A 17,805-nucleotide genomic window follows, 5' to 3' on the forward strand; every position below is an offset into this window, starting at 1 on the left:
AGATCTGTCATAGTAATTCAGGTATTTTAATTTCCTGCCGGTCTAAAATTGGTAAGAGCTAGTCCTAATTAGGCTATAAAACCATTAAAATCAGGCATCCGGCTGTTGGCCGCTATACACCTTCGTATCGGACAGATAGTTTGTATCCAAGTTTCAGTTGTTATTCCGCTTTAAAAAATGTCGAGATGAGAAAGGACATACCGGAGTTACTATTCACATAGGTAACTCTAAGAGTAATGTTGTAAGGATATGACAGGGACCCAGCGAATGCGGAAACCCACCTGTGCAAGCAATGGCGAGCCATGTGTATACTGGAAGATGGCAACTAGCCTTGCATCAAAAACCATTGGCCCTTTCTAATGTTATACAAGTAGTACTTGGCACAGAAGGAGTTCTTGGACGCGTGGACGGAGGTCTTGTGTCACCTGTCGACATTTATCTGCCCCGGTGGGTTACCTGTCAAGTCACAATGGAAGGAACGAGCTCAGAGGAAAGAGCGAAGGACTCACCTCCCAGTCAATTGCGCCATCGCACAATCCAGAATCTGTCTACTCACTCTGCTTTCTCTCTCCTCCCTACTTTCTTCCTCATTCTTCTTTTCACCCGTTTTGTTTCCCATCTAAAGCGACACGAACAGTAGAACTCATCAATCTTTTATCATCATACGAGATTCCAATCATGCCTGACCCACCTCCAAAGGGTAAGGGTATTGCAGTATCTGATCCAGAGCCGATCGATGAGAAAGTTGTCACGGCTCTGGTAAAGGATGAGGCCCAAGTCAATGGCAACGAGTTATTTGCTGAAAATGACCGTGGCTCTGAAGATCTTGTGATTGTCACTGGAGCTGATGTGGCTGCTCATCTTTTGCCTTTGCGCGATGACTTGGACCCTACTTTGACATTTCGCGCTGCTATCCTGGGATCCGGCCTCGCGGCCTTTCTGGCTGTCATGACCCAGATCTACAGTGTAGGCGAACTCGCATATCATCTCATTCTTCATTCCCACAGCACTGCTAATGAATATACTTCTAGTTCAAACCAACCCAAGTCAATGTCTCAGGCGTTTTCCTTGTTCTTGTTTCCTACTTTTTCGGTACCACCTGGGCCAGATTCCTCCCCCGAGGTGACAAGTTTGAGGCGAGATGGAGGGCACGAGGTGAGCAGGGCAGACTGCCTTGGTGGATTACTGTCATCAAGTTTGTGAATCCTGGGCCTTTCGGTCTCAAGGAGCATTCGATCTGTGTGATCACTGCTACAGCAGCCGGGTACGTCACGGATGCGACGACTGTATTCGCGGCACAAAAGTTGTTCTACAATCTTCCTTTGAGTCCCGCAACGGTCATTCTCGGCATTATCTCTATCGGCCTCTTTGGATGTGGCCTCTGTGGGTTCATGCGGCCTTTTGCTGTCTGGGATGTCGAGGCTGTCTACTGGGGTACGCTGCCTGTTGTGAAATCCATCCAAGGGCTTCACTGGGACACGGTCGAAAACTCCAAGCCACTGAAATACTTCTGGTATGCCTTCACGGGTATGTCTCTTTACGAGATATTTCCCGCATACATCTTTCCATGGCTCAACTCCGTGTCTATTCCGGTATGTATTCTATCTTTTAGCAACGTTACTTGCGCCGTACCTGACTAGACCCCGAATGTCTAGTGTCTGGCTTCACAAAAAGCAACTGGTAAGAAGGGTGCCATACTCACCAACATTTTCGGTGGTGCCACTTCTAACGAAGGCCTCGGTCTCTTCTCTTTGTCCTTCGACTGGCAATATGTGAGTTGGGGTATTACGCCCCAGTGATACTTTATATTAACCAATGAGACTGGTCAATACAGATCGGGTCAATTTCAACTGCTATTCCTCTAAAGCTGATACTTCATACCACCCTGGGAGCTGGCATCAGCGCCATGATAATGATTGGCATCTATTACGGAAATGGCTGGGGCTCGAGATCACTGCCTTTTATGGCGAGTAACCTTCTTATGGCCAATGGAACAACTTATCCCGTGAAAGAGGTGTTTCCTGGTGGCTTGCTCGACAAATCAGTCATTGAAAAATATGGATTGCCTCAGATCACCGGGGCCTTTGCATTTGGTCTGTTCACGGCCAATGCCGCAGTGAGTACAATACTTCTATCCCGAACCACTTGCTAAGCATTACCTAGATTGGCGCCCTCATTCTCCACTGTATCCTTTTCTGGGGCAAGGGCATTTGGAGGGTATGTCAACAAGCAAGGGAAGGTAAGCATAATGACCCACACCACACCTACATGGCAAAGCACTATAAGGACACTCCGTGGTGGTGCTTCGCTGGCATTCTCGTCGTCAGCTTTGTCCTTGGCCTTGTAGTGGTGATCAAAGAGAATATCACTCTTCCAGCCTGGGCATACGTTGTCTCGCTAGCACTAGGAGTTTTCATTACGCCTTTTGTGAGTATTCTCGAACACGAAATTTTACAATGCTAATATTATGATCCAGAGCACTATCCTCTTCGCTCGCTTCGGCAACGGCATTGCCACTAACAACCTGTCGAAAATGCTGGCTGGGCTCATGCTTCCCGGACGCCCAGTCGGTAACATGTATTTCGCTGCTTGGTCGCACAATATTGTCATGTCTTCCGTCTCCGTGTCCAACGACCTAAAGTTCGGCGAATACATGAAAATACCCCCGAGGATCATGCTTTGGACCCAAATGTATGGCATCATACTTGGCGGATTCATTAACTATGCTATCTTGACTTCCGTCATTTCAGCCAACAGGGACCTTCTTGCCGAGGGTAACGGAAACTCCTCCTGGAGTGGTGCGACCATGCAGGCTTTCAACACTAAGGCAGCCTCCTGGGCCTTGGCCCCTTACTTGTACAAGCTCGGTGCCAAGTATGAGGTGATTCCTATTGCCGTAGCCGTTGGTGCTGCTGCAGTAATTGTTCATCGGGTTTTCTATCAGGTCAGCAAACCTCAAGCAGACCAAGATTGTTCAACTAGTTCATGCTGACACCATTTTACGTTAGTTCGTTCCCAAAATCGGACGGTTTGATGTTTCAGAAGTGAACCTACCACAACTCATCCAGTATGCCGGTTCTTATACATCCCAGACACAAACCTGCACTGTTCTCAGTGGGCTACTCTGTGGCTTGTTTACCCAAGGCTACCTTCGGAACTACCACCCACGCATTTACAAAGATTACTCATACGTTATTGCTGGGGCCTTCGACGCCGGAAGTCTGTTGGTTATCTTCATTCTCTCTTTCGCCGTCTACGGAGCGGGTGGGCCATCCCATCCATTCCCAACGTGGTGGGGAAACAACCAAAATGGACACCTTGACTGGTGTCCTGTTTCGAAGAAATGACAACGGGCACAAAGTCGGTCTCAGATAATGGCGCATGACGGTCGATCAGAGTCATGAAATGTCTTGAGCGCAAATCTTTTTTTTCCAGCGCCTTCAAACATTTGTTGTCCCCCTGGAAGGTTGATGGTGACAACCTTTCGGTAATTGGATCTGTAATGGATCCTTAGTTTTAACATAATTTTCGCAACGGTTATGAATTTAGCCTAGATGAACAATCTAATCGTTGCAATTATTTTTCCTCGTCTATATTGGGTCGTATATATAAAGTATTCCTCATGGTAGACGTAGCGATATAGATGATAGGTGCTTTTTCGGGTCTTATTGATCCCTGAATGCCCGATTGTTTCCTAAAAGGATTGGCAAGATATCTGAATTGCTATCAGAGAGGCTTAATATTCAAGGTACCTTACCTACCTCAAAATGAAGCTTTTGACACCATACAAATTTATGTATCGCGACCTTTTATGTGGTTTACTCGCCATATCATCACATTCTTCTTCCAAGATTAGATGTACAGTCGGAAAAGGCGGGAGAGGCCTTAATTTAAAGGTAATTGCCAAAACGAGATAAGCATCGGCGGCCATATTTAAGCGATGCCGAAGAACCAATTACACCATTGAAGACATTAATCCAGATGGCGTGTCTAAATTTCCGAATGATGCAACTCGCTTGGACCCCGCCTCTAGAGCTACCCCAACATGTCTGAGTGTTATCTAACAAATGACAAGTCATTACGAATACAATATTGAATTAGTACCAACGCTAATTGTCCAATACAGACGTTCTGCTAGAGCTAGGTCGCTTATTTTGCGATTGTCTTATTCATGCCTGCGGTCACAACATAACAACTCTTCCTAATGCATAATTGCGTGATAGTCAATGCGACAACGTCGCATGGTTATAAAAGGCTGAAGTAGACCGTTTCATGCTCTCCTTGATAAGTTTCCCAAGGTTCCGCCTTTATCTCTTTCTACAATTCCAAAGATGTCGATAAATGGAATAAAAACAGCGCATATATCTGCTAGTAGTTCAGATGGCTCGGACGAAGAGTGGCAGAAGAGTGGACGTAACAAGGGAGAAGGTACATTTGAGTCCAGGGAGGGTCATCACTTCTACCGGCCGATTGACAGCTATGAGGGACTGCATCGCTGGGATCCGAATTTTCAATGGACGGAACAGGAAGAGAAAAAGATTGTCAGGAAGGTCGGTTAAATTCCATACCACTAATCAATTATCAAATGACTGAATTTGGACAGATTGATGCTCGTGTCTGCACGTTTGCCTGCGTGACCTTCTTTGCATTGCAGCTGGATCGAGGAAATATCAGCCAGGCACTAGCGAGTACGCTTCTGGAAGATCTTGGAATGACAAGCAACGATTATAACTTGGGTCAGACGGTTTTTCTGATCTGTTTCTTGTTGGCTGAGATGCCGTCACAGTTGCTCTCGAAGAGAATCGGCCCGGACCGTTGGATTCCTATTCAAATTGTTGCTTGGAGTTTGGTCGCGGCTTGCCAGGCCTTTTTGAAAGGGCGTGGCTCGTATTTGGCCTGTCGAGCTCTGCTAGGATTCCTAGAAGGCGGGTTGTGAGTAATTCTCCTTCACATAATCTTAACGTGGGTCTGACCGTGTTTTTAGTATACCTGATACGATTCTTTTTCTGTCTTTCTTCTACAAATCTAGTGAGCTTCCGAAAAGACTGACCTGTTTCTGGATATCCTATACCGTTGCCGGAATTATCGGCTCATTTCTAGCCTTTGGCTTCCTACACATCAAAGACGCCAACGGCAGCGGTGCCTGGAGATATTTATTCGCGTACGAGGGTCTTATAACTGGCGTGATTGGAATCATCGCTGCATTCTGGATGCCGGCGTCACCTGTACAAACCAAGGGAGGATTACGCGGTAAGGACGGGTGGTTTACAGAGCACGAAGAGAAGATCATGGTAAACCGCGTGATTCGGGACGACCCTAGCAAGGGCAGTATGCACAACCGACAAGCGGTCACCCCACGGCGCTTCTGGGAGTCGCTCAAGGATTACCACGTGTGGCCAATCTATGCTCTGGGTCTCATTTGGATGATACCCAGTACACCATCCCAAAATTACCTCACGCTACAACTGCGGTCCCAGGGGTTTACGACGTTCCAGACCAACTTGTTGACAATTCCAGCAGCTGTCATTGCGATTATCACCATGATAGCAATTACCTGGGTTGCGGAGCGTACAAACCAGCGCCTTCTCTGGGGCGCAGCAGCCGAAGTCTGGAACCTGGTACTGCTCATTGCGCTGGAGTTGCTTCCTCAGAAAAGCATGCCGTGGCCTCGTTGGGCGATCCTTACGCTTCTTGTCGGTGGGCCGAGTATTCATCCTGTTGTGGTCGCGTTGACTTCACGGAATGCCGGATCTGTGCGGACTCGCACTGTTGCTTCTGCGTTGTATAATATGTCTGTGCAAGTGAGCAACATTGCAGGTGCCAATGTGAGTTCAATTCCTTGTTTTACTCTAGATATGGATAGACTATTTAGAATACTAACATTTATGAACAGGTGTACCAAGCAAAGGATGCGCCATACTACAAAAAAGGAAACAAAGTTCTTATTGCATTGGCTGTCGCCAGTGGGTTCCTTTTCATCTTCGCCAAGTTCTACTACGATTGGCGGAATAGGTACATATTCAGAACTTGTAAATATCAATATGGATCAGCTTTGCTAACTTATAACAGTCAAAACTCTGCAAAATGGGATGCTATGACAAGCGAGCAAAGAGAGATTTACCTGCGTGAAAACCCGGTGTTGACTAACAAGAGGTACGTTGACTAGCGCTGCAGAATATAACTACTAGCAGTGCTAGGAACTGACTATGGTGTATAGAATTGACTTCCGGTTTGCTCGTTAGAGCTATCTGATCAGGAATTTCGAGAAATTTGCAATATTGGACATGGGTGTTGCGATGGAATAAACATGCAGATCGCTGTTGTTCATAGAAAATCCATTATAGTATCATGGCTTTGTCAAAGAAAGGAATTCATTTACGTCACAGTTACCAAGAAATGAGATTTGACCTTAAGATAGCATGAAATAATTCAATTTCACAAGAAGTTGATATGCAGGCCTATCGCGAATAGTCCGAAATTGCACCATTGTGGCTGGAATGAGGTTGTTCGGAGAATTTGGGCACCATACATTGATGTTACAATATGCCATCAGGGATAGGCTTGGACACGTCTTTCTTCGGAGAATCATGTACGGAGTACATACTCCGTACATGATTCTACATTTCCTTATTAATTGGGGAGATTGTATAGATATCAGGACCCTGAACATTCAATCACCGCCTTCTTGATTGGTTGCAATACCGAATTCTGCTATAATCTCCGACACTGTATAGTTTTCTGTCGTATGAAGTAGTTAGTGATGACATATAAAGCAGTCCAAACTACATATGACAAAAGTGACTTAATTTTGCTCGGGGTTTACATAGGTATCTACCATCTCATACTTTTGTACGGAGTATGGGGAGTTTGACACGAAAGCGGTGTATAAAATTGTAAGGCGGTATAACTAGAAAGCGGTACGTGTCAAGGCAGGCATTATCCAAATTAGGAAGGCGGCGATTCAGTTTACAGGCAGAGGGGTCAGAGCCAAGGGGGTTCATATCAATCCCCTTGATTTACGATTTATTCAAAGTGGACTGAGATTGTTGAGACAGATCATGCATCATTATATGAACTCCTCATTCTCCCGGCCTATTTAAACCTCCATTCAAGAGACCCTCAAGCCTTTGATTCACTCTCTGGAATGTAAGGTGTCTCATAAGGGCGCTCTGCCTGTGGAGTAATGCGCGCCAAGTGGCGACGCTCACCAGTTGTCCAATCAACAATTGCAGAATGAGCCGTGACACGGTTCTATTTATATGCAGACATTAGTTTTTTGAGCCGTTAATCTATAATCAGGATTTCACTCACATCCCAGACAACAACGGTCTTCGGAGCCCATCGAACACGAGCTTGATAATCAATTCCCCGACCCACATGAGCCAGCAGGAAACCTAGAAGGGCATCGCTCTCCTCCTTTTTGAGACCGACAATACTGCGAGTGACTAGTCTTGGTGTAAGCACTTGCTTTTCTCAAGGAGCATGGGAGTATACTTACAGCCACCATTGACGAAAAGCGCTTTCTCACCAGTTACCGGATGGGTGCGAATAAGAGGATGCTCGGTCTTGACCGGGTCCCGTCTATCGACTCCCCCACGCTGTAGACTAAACTCGGCCTGCTCAACCCCGGAATGCACAGCCTTCAACCCGTGCAGACGCTCCTTGAGCGCTGGCGAAAGCCGATTATAGGCCTCGACTTGGTTGACAAAAACAGTATCCCCGCCTACTTCAGGACCGTCAAGGAGGTACAAGAACGTGGTACCGGGTGGCTGCTGCTCATATGTGACATCAGAATGCCATGCGACACTGCTGTTCTTCGCCGCGAGATATTCATCGAATTCCCAGGAATTGTTGTTCCGGTGCACGAGATGAATCTCGGGATATCCCTCCGGAGCTCCGCTAGTTGGGTGGATATGGTGGCGGCCAAAGTATCCTCCGAAATCGAGGGCCTCTTGGATGGGCAGATCGGCGAGATCTTGGTCTCTAAAGGCGACAACTTTGCGTTGGGCGACGAGTAGAGCGAGTTGATCCTTTCCGGCAGCGGTGAGCTTGCTTAACTGAACGCCTGTAACCTCAGAGCCGATGGTTGGAGTCAACTTTTGGATCTTGGAGCCTTCGGTGAGGAGGTCTTTGAAGGAGGGGTCGGCGTCTTTTCCGTGGTCGACGTGCGTAAAGGGTTCAAGAGGAGGGTACTTTCCTCCATAGTCCCATACAGGCAGGTAGTTTGGATGCTGCATCATTGTTAGGGAAAGCTATATGTGAGAGACTCAAAGGTCTAGCCATGACGTACACTAGCAGTAGTCTTTCCCCCTTCCTCGTCAATTATTCTTCTCACTCTGGGTTTGGTCTCGGTTGTTGAAGGAGCGGCCTTTACAGGAACAACAACTTCCGCGGTGGGAACTTGAGCAATAGATGGTGCCATGTTGTGCTAAGAGATTGGTAGATTTTGACGTTGGTCAAGTTTGAGCAATTATCTCAGGGATCTGTAAGCACCATCCACTTCAATATATATAACTTTCAATTCCATTTGCTTCGCGCCATTTTGTCGTAGAATCACGTATGAATTCCTTGGTGTCCGATATACGCGAGAGTGATAAGCATCATGTGAGAGGATCAGATACACAAAGCACATCAACATTGATGCCGTGATATCCGTTCTATCGAATGACTCATTCAGCATCATAAGACAACAAATAGATCAAGCCTGACGTGCTATAACCGACAATAACATCATTTACTTGCCAATGGGAATGGTATAGAGTGTGGTCTTGGATGATTGATAATGTCGAGATGGCGTGATATGATGCAAGTGACAACCCCGCAAACGACTCTAGGTCCATGATAGATGCATGCCAAACTCTGCAGTAGCGATGACAGACGTGGCATTTAAATGGAAAGAGTAAGAACTCGATGGTAGGTTCATTATTTGTTTCCCGCAAGGCGGGTAAGGTTGCCAGTGATGATACCACTTACCCTAGGAATAAAGGCTTTTGGACTCTTTAGAGAGAAAATAGGCACAATTCAAGGAAGGGAAACTAGAGAGTTTGGTATGACCGAGTTATATTGTGATGCTAGGTACGAAGTGCAAATCTAGTCTGTGCTATCATGAGTGGATACCCATTAGACTGACTGCCTTTCGCATCTTATTCCACTTCTGTGTTATACGCTGAATGGATCATTGTCGACATTAATTTGGCTGGTTCGACTCTTGGCTTTCCCTTGGCGCGGATTAGGCAAAATATTTCAGGATGCTAGATGTGACCATTAGGCTCGATAGGTTTGACTGGACTGTCAGTTCTCAGTCGCGCCGCGAGTTTTATTGTCTCCACGGAGCAGGCAGCATATAATTCAGTCAGATGCGATGATCAAAATTGAAGGATGCTAAAAGTAACATGTGAGGTACTGAAAAATTCGCAATCACATTGAAAGTGGAAGTCGAAAAGTGACTTGCTGATTGAGGAGTCGATCTCGGGAAGGAGTTAGCATTATCCGAGGCCACGTGGTCTAGATCACGGGTTGTTTCCCCAGGTTCTCCTTCCGAGTCACGTGACTACCATCCACAGAAACTATAAATATCTGACTTAATTTCAAACCGAAAATTGTCTACCAGAATCATAGGAACTCCAAATCCGATTTCATTTAGAGGTTGCTAAAAGTATAATCATAGTCAATCAATCCTTTGCTTGCTCCACTGGTCTAAATATATATATCTCAAGTTCTCTATCAGCCTATCGTTTTTTCTTCTTTCATTCTAATCTCCGGCCCCAAAAAGAGAGCGAACGAAAAGAGGAGAGAAAAATATAGTTGTAAAAAAGAGTCTTTGAGCATATGATAGCGATCTATCTGTAACAACCCATTCCATCTCAAGTTTCCCTTTTCTCTCGTCGCCCGTAAGCTTCTTTGTTTTTATAGATAGCTTGTTCCTATTTCTTTAAGTATTTGTACCCCGAATCGCATGTAGATTCGTACCGAGGAATTTTTTCGAGACTCAACTTTCTAAGAAATATATCTTCAACATGTCGGAACGATACAACTTTCGAGTAGTCCTCGCGTGTTCGGAGACTACCGCCCCAACACCTTGGAGGACCACCAACAGATCCAACTCCACGCATAAAGCTCAAAATAGAAGACCTGGACCTTGACAAATCCTACATTGGCACTTTGATGCCACCTAAACGGCCACCGAGGCCAAAGAAAACCAGACCATGGACCAAATGGACAGGAAGCGAGCTTACCGATCCAGCTAAACTTTCTCGTGGCTGGCACATGAATGAGGACGATCTTGAGATTGAGTGAGACGGCCTTGAATCTAAGTGTGCAAACAACGAGCTAATCAGAACTCAATAGCGATGTTGATGGCCAAATCAAAAGATGGCATGAGAGAATTGCCGAGAACATAATGCCTCATGTTTTTTTGCCAAAGGCTGGAGGAATATATGGCTACAAAGGCCTAAAATGAGTGAGTCAGCTATATTGGTATTGCTTGTGTGCAGATTCTCACCTTGTTAAACTATAGCCAGATGAGGTTCCCGGGGTCTGAAGAGCTCAGCTGGGATACTATTCAACGGGTGCATCAATTGGAGGCTATGGAGACAGAGCTCGCGAGTGCCGGGGATGAATACGATCGACTTCCAAACATTGAGGCTATTTTGGAAGCTTATAAATCGGGTAAACTTGATTGGTATACTGGTCTCGTTACATATTGGTCGAAGGGGTCCCGGATCTGTCAACCAAGACCATTTGACTGGGATGAATTTGAAGCGATCAGCTCCCACTACGAGGATCACAAAGGATTATGGACCGAAGGGGTAATCGATTCATTCTGTTTTCCAAAGGTAACTGGCTGACGAATGATATCAGCTCAATATTTCTGAGAATGATGTTTCCTATGGAGCTATCACCGCAGGTCCATGTCGAATCTATACAAAGCTGACTCGGGTGAGATCCATACCTATTATGGCTCAAACCTCTTCCAAGTATTTCTGACTTTTTTTTATCTAGTTGACATTAGCACTCCGCCTTCCAGGAGTACCGTGATTTGCCGAGTTGGACTTTATTCACAATACTGGCTGCAGTAAAATGTCCATCTATCAAGGAGATCTTAAGATGCTTCTTGGTCCTTTTGGCGGGACTATTGGGCCACAAATACCGGTCATCTGCATGTCAACGTCTCAAACTTGTAATGGCCCTGTAACCAGGCAATTTATTGAAATTGAAGTCACAATTCTTGATCAAGGTCGCCAGAGAATGACCGCTTGGACTAGAACCACGTGCTGTCTCAATCCAGGAAGCTGGAAATACAAGAGCATCCCCCGACTAGATGGCCCAATTGTGCACGATTTGTTATATGTGGCAAGCGCACCTGATAACTAGCTCCCGTCGTTTACACATCTCAACCACGAAGTCTGAACTGGACCTGCCAGACCTGCCCCTCGCTACCAACCCAGGACAGTACTATGGGCAATCTAGAGGTCCCATGCCAGTCGGAAAATTTGCCGATACACATGGTGGTTGGCTACCAGAAATGCTCGGAACGTTGGAAATGCCGCCAGCAGCAGCTGGAGTTCCTCCCTAAGAGACTTATAAACCTGTCATTCCCTCGCCGACTGTTGCTTGTCCTTGAACTTAGTCTTGATTCATTTGTTCTTTTTATTGCTTATAGTGTATTGCTGCCCCAGTTTATCACATTTCTCAATTGTTTGTTGAGCATTTCTGTTGTTATATTTTGGCGCAAACCAAGACAGCCAATAAAATCACTGTTTTGTTATGTTAGTTAATATAATGTTTTTATGGAGTAAGATAGTGTATGTCCCATCAAGGACCGACATGCCATACTTATGTTATCAATTTCCCCCTCGCACTGACGTTGGTCATATCTAGATATGCCTTGGAACCTCGGGTGTAGCTATAGATGCCGTAATAATTGAGATAGAGAAATATGAGGCTTGTAGGCTCATTTCGCAGTCCGTTTCTTTCCTATCTTTCAGGTGTAGAGCAATGTTAAATGCTAACGGTGCCGATCCAACCAACATAGGCGGCCCATGCAGATCGTACGGAACCTGGCAGTCTCCCTTTAACCCCTCTTCCTCTCCTTTCCACCTTTCCTCTCTTCTAGTACTAATACTTCTATCATAAATCACTTCCAAGAACTTTGTATAAGAGAAAATTGGCTAACCCACGAATGGTGTCACTCGGTAAACAAATATAATGATCTTATTCCTTATTAGTGTTGTGATGCCTCAGGCCACGATCGACACAGGGAAGTCACAATTCATATTCTCAAGATGGAGCAATCTGCGAACCGTGAAATTTTTGTATCCAACCGGCCCCGTGATCTGCGCCAATACGCTTGGAACTATGGAGTAGCCAAGCTCTGGCTGAATTCCAGGGAAAAAGATAATTTGTGGTCGCATTTAGCCCCACGCCGCTTCTTATGCGCTGCGGGTCGCTGGTCTAGATTGGAGACAGCGAGGTGGCAGCTATCTCGTCTTTTTTTCATTTTGCCTTCTCTTTTTCAACTGTTAAAAAGAAATTCTCACTGTGAATCAAAGTGACAAAGATAGTCTCAAATAATGTGATTCTAGCTACATTTTCGTGACTTTCGCAAGGTCAATATAAATTGCGGAATACTAGCGTATTGCAACTAGTGGCAATTCATCAACACTTGCACTACAGGGTCCACAGTTAATTACCACCATGGGAGGTCTCTGAAACGGAGAGAACAATACCTTTGTAGGAATTTTTCCCGAGTTCCGTTTTTCAACTCTGCTTCTCCCAGGGGCCTGAATTTTCGAGCTCAAGTCAATCATCCATCATGACCGTCAAAGAGAAGACAAGCGTAAATGACGCGGAGCTGGGAAGCCCTGGGGACTCTACCGAGGAGTACGAGGTCTTCAAGAAAACCGAGGATGGCGTCAGCTTCCGCAGTGTTGGCTGGTTCAAGGCGTGCATTATCTTCGTGAAGGTCCTCTTTGCGACGGGTGTGCTGTCGCTGCCAGCTTCACTGTACTCCCTCGGTGCGGTAGGTGGCTCGATCAGTATCGTCGCATGGGGCGCGTTCAACACCTACTCTTTCGTGATTCTGGGCAACTTCCGCAAGAAGCATCCTCACTGCCACTCCATCGCCGATATGGCGGAAGTCGCCGGTGGTTTCTTCGCGAAAGAGCTTACCGGTATACTCTTCCTCATCGGCTACGTCCTTGTCACGGGCAGTGGTATTATCGGAGTTTCAACGGCCTTGAATGCGCTTTCGCACCACGCTGCGTGCACTGTCTGGTGGTCTTTCATTGGAGCGGTTGTGATCATCGCGACAGCTTCGGTACGCAAACTCCAGCATGTGGGCTGGCTCACATATGCAGGATTCATTTCGATCTATGCCGCCGTTCTGATCGTTGTTATCGGAGTCACAACGCGCGACCGGCCGGCTGCCGCACCCCAGGAGGGCCCTTACGAGCTCGGCTACGTGGCAATCAACAACCCCGGATTTGCGGCTGGCATGGTCGCTTCCAGTACTATCTTCGTCTCTACGGCTGGTACCAGCGCCTTCATCCCGGTGATGTCGGAAATGCGAAACCCGAAGGACTACAAGAAGGCCCTATACCTGTGCATGGTTGTGGTTAATGCGTCGTACCTTGCTTTCAGCTTGGTTGTGTATCGTTGGTGTGGACAATGGGTGGCTAGTCCGTCTTTGGGTGTATGTATCCTATCCTTTGCCTGATACCGGTTTCAGACAATCAGCTAATTTTTGATTTTTACAGAGCGCTGGACAGACGATCAAGATGGTATCTTACGGTGTTGCGCTGTTAGGACTGGTCGTCAGTGCCACGATCTACTTGCATGTGAGTATATCCCTCGCAACTCACGCTTCCGGAACTGACTTCGCTACTTAGATCGCCGCCAAATACATATTTGTGCGTATCTTGGGTAACACGCGCCATCTGCAATCCAACACCGTCATTCATTGGGTTACTTGGATGAGCTGTACGGTCGGTCTCGGTGCTATTTCCTTCATCCTCAGCGAGACTATCCCTATCTTCAACTACCTGGTTGCCCTAATTGGGTCCGTTTGCTTCGCGCCTCTGGCCATGTGCCTTCCCGGTTTCTTGTGGCTACACAGCAATGGTCATTACCGAAAGGGCACACTGATGCAGAAGGTTATCTACCTGCTGCACTGGGGAATGGTGCTCCTCGGAATTTTCTTCCTTGTCGGCGCGACGTACGGTGTTATCATTCAGATCATCGATGCCTACGCAACGGGAATGATTGGTATGTTCTGCTATACCCGCAACAGTGTAGAACTGCGACTGACTTTTTTTATTAGGCTCCACTTTCAGCTGCTTGGACAACTCCAGCTCGTCGTAGGTATGGGTCTTTACAGTCGACTGCTTAGGGATCTGCCCCCAACTGGAGTGGTGATATATACGCTCAACATGGTATGGATGGTTATACAGGAATTATATAATGAGGGCCCGGGAGGTCATAATGTATGTTGTAATGAGCTGTTATGGAATCGTAACAAATTCTGTTTTCCTCGCGAAACTCTGCAAGCCAAACGCTAATGTAGGTACTGTCTCCACTAATTCCCAAATGCGGTCCCTCGTGTGGCTCACGGACGCAGTTCCGCGACCCCGGGAACCTACTTCTAACTACATTCGGCCTGACTTTTGTCTATCAAAACTTTAATTCCTTCCAACGTTCCCGCTTAGAATTTTTTTCCGTCGGACAGGAGAGGCTCTTGTGCCACATCCCGAGGTCCTTTCCCAGCTTTCATGACACATACCATTATGTATTTCAGTGTTACCGAGGTCCGGCTCCATCGCAAATTTGTGGTATCCCGTGTGGATCCACCCGCGTTCCACGACCTTGAAGTTCCTGGCCCAGGATGTGGGGACAGGAATCCACGATGCCTTATCGCAGCTGCTAGCCGCTGTTGATCTTGACCAGCTCACGGTACGAAGGCTTCATTCCCGTCCCGCGGCGCTGATACCATTGCGGGTCTTCACTCCACCCTTGGTTCGCGTGGAAGCGAAGGATTCCGGGATCAAATGCTCGACTTTTATCATTGAGCAGAATTGGGACTTTACTGACTTCTAGAAGGCTGTGGGTACCAAGCAGGTGGATGGTGATAAGAAGGGTATGTTTACTAGGATGGCGACATGGTTCGAAAGCGAGGTGGACGATTGATTTTTTTCAGCTTAGGTATGTGACTTTGTCTGATTATCAAGACCGATTAAACTAAAGTTTGCCTAAGTTTACGCCTTCGATCTTTCCTTTTCACACGCGGAAAATATATATAGCCGGGATACCAGGCAAGGTCCCAACACGATCACGTCAAAACATCTTTGGAACTAATAGAATGGCTGGGTATCATATTGGCAGACCTGCAGCGGAAATAAACTCCTGCATCAAGATGTTTCATGAAGATGGCTTGTATATAAGGACATTCTCAACACCTTGACGGTAACTAGATCCCTAAACGTACATGTAGATTCAATAACATACTGCTCGTAGTCATATTTATGCCGACTTTCCCTCAGCAGAATCCCGCGGTTGAGACACCGAAAGAGATCGCTGATCGTTGCCGCCTTTCGTCCGCCCAATGCCAACCATCTGCAAGATTTCCCGCCAGAAGCCAGTAGGGGGGTCGAGGAAGCTATCCTCGTAGGCATCGATCAAGGGTCGTTCCCAGACAAGGTCGGCTTCATGGGCCTTGACGAACTTTGTTTTCTTGATGATTTTCCAGATGATGAAGAGGGGAGGGATGACGATTTGCATGGTGTAGTTCGACCAGAAGGAAGACACGGACCAAGGCTTGTATGAGGTGTAACCGTAGACGATGGTGACGATGATCATCCAAACGAATGCAATGTATGCACAGTAGGGTTGGAGTCGTCCATAATAGGAGAGGGACCGGCGGTCAAGCCCCTGCGCTTTGCAAGCGCGGTGGAAGAAGATGTACGTCAGACTGATGACGATGTAATTGATGAGACCTGGTTATGTTGTCAGTATTGTAATCAGTGTTGGGTAGCACGGATTGCATCGTGATTTCTTACCTCCGGCGGTCACCAGGCTAGCGAACCACGTGATGACGATGGACGAGCTGCTAGAACACTGCAAGAAGGAAAGCATAGGGAAGATCATCACGATCAGGAAGCAATAGACGGGTACACCGTTGCGCGTAGTGTAGGTGAGCACTCTCGGGGCTCTCCCTTCCAGTGCTAAGCCGTAGAGAGTACGGATAGCGCAGTAGGTGTAGGTATTGCCAGCAGAGAAAATGGAAGTCAGCAAGAGGCTAAAAGATTACGGTCAGTTTTAGTTCGTCAGATTCATGTTATTTTCGATGGCACTGACGCGTTGATGATCGAAGGGAAGATTGAAATGCCCATGTTTCGCATGCCAATGACATACGGCGATGCCGAAGCAGAACCAGAAGAACCGCCCGTCACGACCGCCTTGAGTTGCGGATCATTAGCGGCACAAACGATACCCACAGCCAAGGCGCCGCCAATAAAGAAGAGACCGAAGCGAATGTAGACTGTCTTGAATGCATTCTTGATATAAATGCGGGGACGCTTTGCTTCAGCTGCGACCATGGAGATATACTCAGGACCGACGACGGCAAAGCAAGCCGACCAGAGAGATCCCAAGAAGCCTTCAAAGCGACCAAGGGCGCCGGTATCCAGATATTCCATGAAAGAGCCTGGGTTGTTCCAGTGGCGGAATCCATAGGCATCATGGGTCGGGTTTCCACCAACCATGGTGATGAAGGTGAAAAAGAACAAGGAGAAGATCAGAATGACCTTTCCACCGGACAGCCAAAATTCAGCCTCGCCATAGGCTTTGACGGCCAAGACGTTAAGGCATCTTTGCGAGAATCAGTATTTTGATCAGACTTGAAGTGTGTAAATTGCCAAAATGGGCGGAAGAGGTTCTCACCCGTAGACCACGATGACACCAGCACAGATGCCTGCGACTGGACCAGGTTCAGTAATCTTCTCACTCCAGAAAGACAAGACGAGCGTGAAAGCCGAGATCTCAAAAGGAATCAAAAGGGCCTCATAGAAGCTAAAAGAAGTGTTAGCAAAGACAGCAGGCAAGGTTTCGGCGAAGCCGAAAGTGGGACAAACAAAAAGTTCCAGCCGACCATGAAGCCAAGAGCGTCGTCGACCCATTTTCCAGCCAAGCGAATGAAACCACCACTGACAGGGAAGGCAGTGGTCATTTCAGCGAGACAGTTATTCACCATGGCCAAAAATATACATTGAACGGTAAAGGCAATGAACAAGCTGCCAGGTCCACCGTGGTAAAGACCGGAGCCGATGCTCACGAAAAGTGCGGTTCCGATGGAGCCACCAATGGCGATCAGTTGGATTTGACGATTTCCAAGATGTCGTTGAAGATTGTCGGCATTTTCAGCCATCACGCCTTCTTGGACATCTCGAGGACCGCCCTCGGTTTTGAGGCCCAGTGTTTCCATCACAGTGCCGTTCGATTCTTTCTTTTCTCCTAGGATAGCCATATTGCTTTCATTCCTGTCTGCGGTGTTAAGTGGGTGATGGACGATACGGGGTGGAGAATTCGCAAGCGGGAGAAACTGGATGGGCTGAGGTCGCTTATTCGTCTAGATTCTGGGGTAAGGGTTCTGCAAATGTTGGGGTGGATCGGCGGAAATCCGGGGGTGGATCTGCTACAGGATGGTGGGATGCCGGGCTGTGTTGCAAGGGTCTGGGATTTGATCGCGTTGTGGGCAGTGATTTTGTCGCTTTGGATGTAGAAGGTGCAATGGCAAGGCAAATGTCGGAGATA

The 17,805-nt window shown here is 47.0% G+C and overlaps 6 protein-coding genes across 6 annotated transcripts; 4 read left to right on the forward strand and 2 right to left on the reverse strand.

Moving 5' to 3' along the window:
- Positions 1-678: 678 nt before the first annotated feature.
- On the forward strand, positions 679-3,347 carry LCP9604111_8591 (OPT family oligopeptide transporter; the record flags this gene model as incomplete). The annotated part of the gene is made up of 7 exons (XM_039076751.1): positions 679-966; positions 1,032-1,592; positions 1,656-1,772; positions 1,835-2,116; positions 2,164-2,427; positions 2,477-2,944; positions 3,009-3,347. 7 exons carry the CDS (start codon positions 679-681, stop codon positions 3,345-3,347), a joined length of 2,319 nt encoding a protein of 772 aa, XP_038925335.1.
- Positions 3,348-4,331: 984 nt separating this feature from the next.
- Positions 4,332-6,242, forward strand: LCP9604111_8592 (uncharacterized protein; the record flags this gene model as incomplete). Its single annotated transcript, XM_039076752.1, has 6 exons — positions 4,332-4,550; positions 4,604-4,932; positions 4,985-5,825; positions 5,894-6,012; positions 6,070-6,153; positions 6,218-6,242. 6 exons carry the CDS (start codon positions 4,332-4,334, stop codon positions 6,240-6,242), a joined length of 1,617 nt encoding a protein of 538 aa, XP_038925336.1.
- Positions 6,243-7,119: 877 nt separating this feature from the next.
- On the reverse strand, positions 7,120-8,422 carry LCP9604111_8593 (TauD/TfdA dioxygenase family protein; the record flags this gene model as incomplete). The annotated part of the gene is made up of 4 exons (XM_039076753.1): positions 7,120-7,251; positions 7,312-7,445; positions 7,499-8,231; positions 8,291-8,422. 4 exons carry the CDS (start codon positions 8,420-8,422, stop codon positions 7,120-7,122), a joined length of 1,131 nt encoding a protein of 376 aa, XP_038925337.1.
- Positions 8,423-12,814: 4,392 nt separating this feature from the next.
- LCP9604111_8594 (uncharacterized protein) lies at positions 12,815-14,361 on the forward strand (the record flags this gene model as incomplete). The annotated part of the gene is made up of 4 exons (XM_039076754.1): positions 12,815-13,693; positions 13,758-13,838; positions 13,890-14,265; positions 14,321-14,361. The coding sequence occupies 4 exons, from the start codon at positions 12,815-12,817 to the stop codon at positions 14,359-14,361; spliced, it is 1,377 nt and encodes a 458-aa protein (XP_038925338.1).
- Positions 14,362-14,783: 422 nt separating this feature from the next.
- LCP9604111_8595 (uncharacterized protein) lies at positions 14,784-15,351 on the forward strand (the record flags this gene model as incomplete). The annotated part of the gene is made up of 5 exons (XM_039076755.1): positions 14,784-14,804; positions 14,869-14,949; positions 15,097-15,114; positions 15,168-15,198; positions 15,251-15,351. The coding sequence occupies 5 exons, from the start codon at positions 14,784-14,786 to the stop codon at positions 15,349-15,351; spliced, it is 252 nt and encodes an 83-aa protein (XP_038925339.1).
- A 165-nt stretch (positions 15,352-15,516) lies between these two features.
- LCP9604111_8596 (uncharacterized protein) lies at positions 15,517-17,518 on the reverse strand (the record flags this gene model as incomplete). Its single annotated transcript, XM_039076756.1, has 5 exons — positions 15,517-15,989; positions 16,053-16,291; positions 16,351-16,863; positions 16,936-17,064; positions 17,127-17,518. The coding sequence occupies 5 exons, from the start codon at positions 17,516-17,518 to the stop codon at positions 15,517-15,519; spliced, it is 1,746 nt and encodes a 581-aa protein (XP_038925340.1).
- Between the last annotated feature and the right edge of the window lie 287 nt (positions 17,519-17,805).

The sequence above is a fragment of the Penicillium roqueforti genome (assembly GCF_015533775.1).
Source record: "Penicillium roqueforti strain LCP96 04111 chromosome Unknown scaffold_35, whole genome shotgun sequence".
Lineage (NCBI taxonomy): Eukaryota > Fungi > Ascomycota > Eurotiomycetes > Eurotiales > Aspergillaceae > Penicillium > Penicillium roqueforti.